This window comes from Musa acuminata, chromosome BXJ1-4 (assembly GCF_036884655.1).
Source record: "Musa acuminata AAA Group cultivar baxijiao chromosome BXJ1-4, Cavendish_Baxijiao_AAA, whole genome shotgun sequence".
Taxonomy (NCBI): domain Eukaryota; kingdom Viridiplantae; phylum Streptophyta; class Magnoliopsida; order Zingiberales; family Musaceae; genus Musa; species Musa acuminata.
The window spans coordinates 38162677-38170260 of record NC_088330.1 but is presented as its reverse complement, the minus strand read 5'-3'; the positions used below and the strand labels follow the sequence as shown (position 1 = coordinate 38170260).

The 7584-nt window shown below is 43.6% G+C and overlaps 1 protein-coding gene across 1 annotated transcript; it reads left to right on the top strand.

Moving 5' to 3' along the window:
- The first annotated feature begins 3740 nt into the window (after positions 1–3740).
- On the top strand, positions 3741–6016 carry LOC135664365 (9-cis-epoxycarotenoid dioxygenase, chloroplastic-like). Its single transcript, XM_065176986.1, has one exon. It carries the CDS (start codon positions 3864–3866, stop codon positions 5667–5669), a length of 1806 nt encoding a protein of 601 aa, XP_065033058.1. The 5' UTR covers positions 3741–3863; the 3' UTR covers positions 5670–6016.
- The last annotated feature ends 1568 nt before the right edge of the window (positions 6017–7584 follow it).

Sequence of the window (7584 nt, the reverse complement as noted above, 5' to 3'; positions counted from 1 at the left end):
ACATATATATATATATAGTTACAAAATCCAAATATCTATGTTCGTTCACCCTAACACCATCGATTTTAGTGACGAAAACATAAAACAAAGATAAAAAGATAATTTTAATGTTGTAGCCAGTGATGATAGACAACGTCAGTGGTGGTAGACGATGATGTCGTTGGGAGCCGCAAGTGATTATTATGATGAAAAAAGCAACGACATCAGGTAAGGATCACTCTGCATTTATTTTTATCATTTATTTTTATATTTTTATTAATAAAATTGATGATCTAGATGTTTCAATTTTATAATTATAGAGATACCAATATAACTTTTTAAAATAAAAATATCAGAATACTAATGATAGCTAATTACCGTAGATAATAATTAATTAGCCCGAGACCACTTAGTATTATTGCAACAATTATCAACAAATTTATCATATTAGTGTCTCTTACATTTTTTCGCTAGTGTCATTTTTTTTCTTAAAGTATTTTGAGAGACAAGATTTGCCATAGATTTGTGTCAAGATCTCGACTTTGAAATTGGAGCGTATGGGACAACTACATCAAAATCATTTTCACAGTTGGAGATATTGACACATACATAATGGTCCTCCAACTAAAAAATTAGATTTCAAGGATCCAATTGATGAAATAGAGGCTCAGAAGATGAATTCGAATCTAAAAAAGGACATCATCATCAACATAATAGCGGCCATTATCAACATAGTTTACCATTTGGATTGGCAAGAGAAGAAAATGGATATGTTGCAAAGTACCACATGATTGAAAATGATCATTAGACCACCAATATTTTGTTATTATTACATGAACCTAAAAAAAAAAGGTCCCTTTTTTTCATATTTCTCAAAGAGTACCCGTTTATTATAATCCTTTGAATGCCCAATTGGAGCATTTCATTACATGAATTATGTCAAAAAAAGCTGTAAATCTATTTTAAAATATTGTAAGTGATACAAAAGTTTAGTTGTTCTTATTTCCGGACCAATAAGAATTTTTTTGAAATCTTATTTTTCAGATTAGCTAGATTTCATTGGGTTTTGAATTCATTTGTTTCGGTTAAGTTTTTGAACATGCTTATACCATTTTGGTGGAGATGTAAAAAATATTATATATAATAATTTAAATCTTATACATGCAGGATATATCACCAGTACTATTTTAGTTATGTTGATAGGATATTTTAAGAATTACGATAAATATGAATCATTCTTTGAAACATATAAATAAAAAATGGGCACCTCTCGGAGAAAAAGCTAAAAAGAGAATATTTTTTCGTGAATTCATCCTAAAATAATTAATTTAGTGGGTCAAATCAGACAAATCAAATTGTGTTCGCTCACCGATACATTTACAAGTCTCGAGATTAAGACGTACTTCAAAGGTTGGCCATGTGAACTTGCACGCATGATAAGGATGGGGAAGTGTGCTCAGCTTCTCTCTCTCTCTCTCTCTCTCTCTCTCTTTGTTCATCTCCTTTCTTTCTCTCACTTTGGTGCACTTCATTGGTGTGGGAGATCTAATAACACAAAGCGGGGTTGGTGTAGTGAAGGCGTCGTCGGTAAGGAGAGATTAGAGATACGATGAAGACGATGCGATTGTGACTAGAAGATGATATCGTGGGCGGTATCGTGTCTCACCCACTCGCCTCCCCATGCAGACACCATCTCCATCCCTGTTTCCCATCATTAACTTATCATAGCGACATCACACATTAGATCTTTATATTTTATATTTTATGTTGACACTCTTAAAAATCTATATGAGTGTTATTAGCATCTCGATCTTTATATTTTACATTGACACTCTTAAAAATCTATATGGGTGTTAGAAATTATGATTGATAATGATATAACAATAGGATAGCTTAAGATGTAAGGATACATAAGATATCATAAGTGGAAGAAGGAAATATGAAATAAATATGAAATAAAATAAGTGAAAAAACTGCTAAGGGATTATAACACATGGACAACCTCATGCTCCTCGATCATAATAATATTAGTATCCATCAATCTGACCGATAGATCGATCAGATCATTCGTTTTCGTCAATATCGACTCGATATCATCTTGGATTTTCAATCATCCCAATACACTTATATCAACATCAATATTAAATGATTTCATGTAATTGTCTTGTAAGTTAATTTTTTTACTTAATTCCAGTAATTACCTGAGCTCATTAGTTCTTTCGAGTAAATATACTAATTATCATAAATAAATATACCCTTCAGATATGGTTAAAGTCGAAAACAACTATTAACACCTCGAGCATAGCTTGATTAAAAGATTTTGAATTTAATTTAATCAAATTGAATATGTTAAATATCTGGAAAACAAAATTGACCTCCGTGTCTTTGTTATTTGTTTCAAACATAAGGCTGTGATGATATCAGAACAAAGATTAGTCATGTTTAAATGAACAGTGAGAGATCGATGTTTCCAGTACATTCATGATGGATCAGATCATAAGAGTCGTACAATAATTAAACATCACGAATACCTCTTATTTTGCTAACAAAATGCACTACGAAACACATGTAAAATGCTGGCTGTAAAAACTACACACACATGTTCAAATGTTTGACACAAAAAAAAAAAAAGAGAGGATTTTGTCACTATAATTGATTCCACGACGAGGAAGAAAAAAAAGGGAACCAAAGAGATTCAACACGTTTCCAACGAGAGCAAAAGATTGGGCTCTTTCGAAAGATAGTCGGAGACACATCCCACATACCTTCTTATAACTTTTTCTCCTATATGAGGTATATGAGGTGAGGCGGTCTTTTTGTCTTTCAAATATATTTATAAATTAAAATTAATAAAATAATTTTTTAAAAAATTTAATTAATTCTCAAAGGATGACACTTCTCCTTTTTTTAATAAATAGATATATTCTTGATTTTTTTAGATTTATTATATTATTTTATGTAATCGAAAGAATAAATCAAATCAAACAAAATTAGATTAATATTATTCTCCTTTTTTTTCATCCCTTTTTCCTTCGTCGTCTTAAGAAAAGAAAAAAAATAGAAAAAAAAAGGAAGAAAAAGAGGAGGAAGAAAAAAAAAAAGATAAAAGGGACGAAAAAATAGAAAGTCGGGTTGACATGAATTAGGACTAACATGAATTAAATCACAAAATTAAAAAAAAAATAAAAATAAAATAATAGGATAAATTAGAATTTATAGAAAAAAAAATCATTGGATAAATTTTAATAAAAAGATATCATATGATAAAAATAAATTAGCCTGATAAATAAATTTTAATAAAAAGATATCATCTTCATTATTTATTTTTTTAATAAAAAATAAATAAATTATCTAAATTAATAATATTTAAAAAAATCTATAGTAATATTAAATTAGGGAACGTTGGAATGTGAATGGAGCTGATGAAAGCAAAGGGTGGGGGACCAGTTCAACACAAACACACTTGAGCCCACCAGTAGCGGCGTGTCACTTGGCGGAGCGTTGCCGCCTCCTTCCTCTCTCCTTCGTCCAAACCCCACAAAGGTGGACGATCCGGCGAGCCCACCAATGGAAGCACACCACGTGCCGAGCATCCACAGTGCTAAGCCGGAAATATAAGTCTGTCCATCCAACCAAAAGAGCCATCATTTGATGACGTTCCACCACGTGGGCTTCTCGGAGGCGTCGAGACGGAACGATCCCCTTCGTTGAAGTCTCGTCCTTTCCCCTCTCCCTCCATTATAAATAGGAACGCCACCAGCGTTTCAATTCAAACACCTCCACCACTTCCTTCCCCTGCTCTCCTTGCAGTAGTCGAAGAAGACGACACCACCGTCACTCTCCAGTTTCTCCAACTCCAGCTCCTCCTCAGCTGTCACGACACCATGACTACTGCTACCAGTGCCATGACTTCTACTGTGCGATCAGCAGCCAATCCAGTGAAGCTGATACGCAAGCACGCCGCCCCTGCTACGCTAAGAATACGCTGCTCCGCCTCCAATTCGCTCCTTAACTTGACATCAGACGCCAGCCCCGCCTACTACCTGGCTCCTTGTCATAAGGAGGTGGCGCCAACTACCGTCGCGATGCCGGCGAGCAAGCCTGACCAGTCGACGCAAAGCTGCGGCGCGAGGCCGAGATGGAATTTGGTCCAGCGGATGGCCGCCGCGGCGCTAGACACGATCGAGGACGCGTTCGTGTCGAACGTGCTCGAGCGGCCGCGCCCTCTGCCGAAGACGGCGGACCCCGCCGTCCAGATCGCTGGAAATTTCGCCCCCGTCGACGAGCAGGCGCCGTGCCATGACCTCCCTGTTGAAGGCCGCATCCCGTCGTTTATCAGCGGGGTGTACGTCCGCAACGGCGCCAATCCCCTGTTTGAGCCTGTGGCGGGGCACCACTTCTTCGACGGCGACGGCATGGTGCACGCCGTCCACCTCCGCAACGGCGCCGCCACCTACGCCTGCCGCTATACCGAGACGGAGCGGCTCCGGCAGGAGCGCGCCATCGGGAAGCCGGTCTTCCCCAAGGCGATCGGCGAGCTCCATGGTCACTCGGGCATCGCGCGCCTGCTGCTCTTCTATGCCCGCAGCCTCTTCGGCCTCGTGAACGGCAGCCGCGGGATGGGCGTCGCCAACGCCGGCCTCGTGTACTTCAACGACCGCCTCCTCGCCATGTCCGAGGACGACATCCCCTACCACGTCCGCATCACTCCCTCCGGCGACCTCGAGACTGTCGAACGGTACGACTTCGGCAGACAGCTCCGCTCCTCCATGATCGCGCACCCGAAGCTGGACCCGTTTTCGCGCGAGCTCTTCGCGCTCAGCTACGACGTCATCCAGAAGCCTTACCTCAAGTATTTCTACTTCTCCCCTGACGGCAAGAAGTCCCCGGACGTGGAGATCCCCCTGGAGCAGCCCACCATGATGCACGACTTCGCCATCACCGAGAACTACGTTGTGGTCCCGGACCAGCAGGTGGTGTTCAAGCTGCAGGAGATGATCCGCGGCGGCTCCCCGGTCGTCTACGACCAGGCCAAGACCGCCCGCTTCGGCGTGCTGCCCAAGTACGCCGCCGACGCTTCGGAGATGCGGTGGGTCGACGTGCCCGACTGCTTCTGCTTCCACCTGTGGAACGCGTGGGAGGAGCCGGCGACCGGCGAGGTGGTGGTGATTGGATCCTGCATGACGCCGCCGGACTCCGTGTTCAACGAATGCGAGGAGCGCCTCAACAGCGTCCTCTCCGAGATCCGGCTCGACCTCAACACCGGCAAGTCCACGCGCCGCTCCATTCTGTCCCCTGCCGATCAACTCAACCTCGAAGCCGGAATGGTGAACCGGAACATGCTGGGGCGGAAGACCCGGTACGCCTACCTGGCCATCGCCGAGCCATGGCCCAAGGTCTCGGGGTTCGCCAAGGTCGACCTCTTCACCGGCGAGATCAGCAAGTTCATCTTCGGCGACAGCCGGTACGGCGGCGAGCCCTACTTCCTGCCGCGCGATTCCAACTCGTTGAGGGAGGACGACGGCTACGTTCTCACCTTCATGCACGACGAGAAGACGTCCGCGTCGGAGCTACTGATCGTGAACGCCGTCGACATGCGACTCGAGGCCTCAGTCAAGCTGCCGTCGCGGGTTCCCTATGGCTTCCACGGGACCTTCGTCGGCTCAAAAGACTTGGAGTCACAGGCCTAGCAAAAGCCCCGTCCATCGCAGGAGACTACACCTGAGGGATGCCTGCAGAGCACCCCGGAGAGTCTCCTCCCTCGCTTCTTCTTCCTCCTAGTTCATGTCGGTTCTGTAAATTACAGGTAGTGGCAGTTAACACCGTGTGCGTGAGAGAGAGAGAGACCAGCTCGTAGCTTTTGGGGCTGTAGATAGGCTTGCCGAGCTCAACTGGCCTTTGCGTCCCTCTCCTGTTCATCCTACAGATAGACAGCGACACCAATTCCCCACACCATCTCGCCTCCGTGAGGGGATTCATGTTTCCTCTGTTTTGTATACTGTTCTGTACGCGAGCTTATACATGTGTTGTTCTTGTACACGATCCATTCCTCTGCTTTTTAGCGTCTTCTCTGCTGAGGTCGAAGGAACCGCTGGCGATTGGAACAGAGCAGGTGGGAGAAAGGAACAGGGTCCAATGGCATCCCATTTCGAGGTTGGAAATCGACATGGGAACAAGGAAAGAGAAGAAAGCCCCCTCCTCCCCTTGCGCGGTGGTGGTGTGTGGCCTGTGACTCGCACCTGCAACCCCGTCGCTCTCGGTGGTCCTTCCTGCCTCCCCAGTCACTAGGAGATTCCTTCCCCGGGGAGGCGGCAACTGTCCTCAAGGTGTTCGACGAAATTTACCGCAGTAAACCCTGGGTCGACGAAGGAACTACTGCGGGTCATGTCATCGTCGCTCGTCGCCCGTCGCCGAACTGTTTCCATGATTCAAGCCGCGACGGCTGCGACTTAAAGCGGCAAAAACGATGGATACCGGATGTGTCTGCAACACGGAGACTTCAACCATAAACAGTATCTGGCCATGATTTCCACGCCCGACCAAATGATGCCTCATCCGGCTTCACTCATATCAAGCGGGAATCGGCACATAAGAAACAAGCTCTTGGTCTCAGACACAACTCGGCCATGTCCGTCGTCCCAGCGAGTTCTTTCTATGTCCTGTCCTCTTGCAGCCATTTCCAACGGCAGAATCCAATGGCCGAATGCTGCCACCTCGACCGACACAACTCCGGTAGCTGCTGCGCGTCCCCGTTATAGATTAGATAAGAAGTTTGAGCTTAAATATCTCGATTTAGTACCAACAAAAACTGAAGTATTATTAATTTAAACTTAAAATATTTTAGATTAATAACTCAATATCAAATTATCTCATTAAACTTAAAGCATCTCAATTTAGTCCTATATTATATCGAAAGTGAACAAAGCTTAACTCACGAAAATACTGAGTGATAGAATCTTATTGTAACTCTTCGCAATTTCTAATTAATAATCAATATTGTTCTTCCTATTCTTCTTATAACTCGATTCATATTTTTCACATTATTATCTGGACACTAAATGCCACACATCATTTGATACCTACAGTTGTTCCTCATCGGAGGAACGAAGCTAAAGCATGATTTCAGGCAAAAAAGAAGCTTCTTATTCTTCTTCTGCTACAGATTCTTCAGGCCAAAAAGAAGCAGCTTCATTATCGTTGGAAATAGTGTTCTTCCTCCCCTCCCCCCTACCCCCTACCACTTGCACAGCATGACAACCGTCTTCGACCACTGGAGATAATGTAGGTCTCATCTCCAACAACAGTGCACCCAAAGGGAGAAAAAAGGGGAAGAAAGCTGAAGCCTACCGCAAGGGGCGAAAGGACAATGGATAAGCATCTAAAAGTCATTCCATCCATCGTACATTATCGTCAGCCGCCGTCAGTTTCTCCGCTATCACATTATCTATGCCGAGAAAGTACCATTAAGTGGAGTAGCCTTTCTTCTTCCTTCTCCTTATCGTGTGAGAGGAAGATCGAAAGAGAACTAGTCTCCGTATCGTGTATTAAATGAAGAATTAGAAGTAAAACTTTCTTGGGATGATGTGAGAAGAGAGCTAAGAGAGG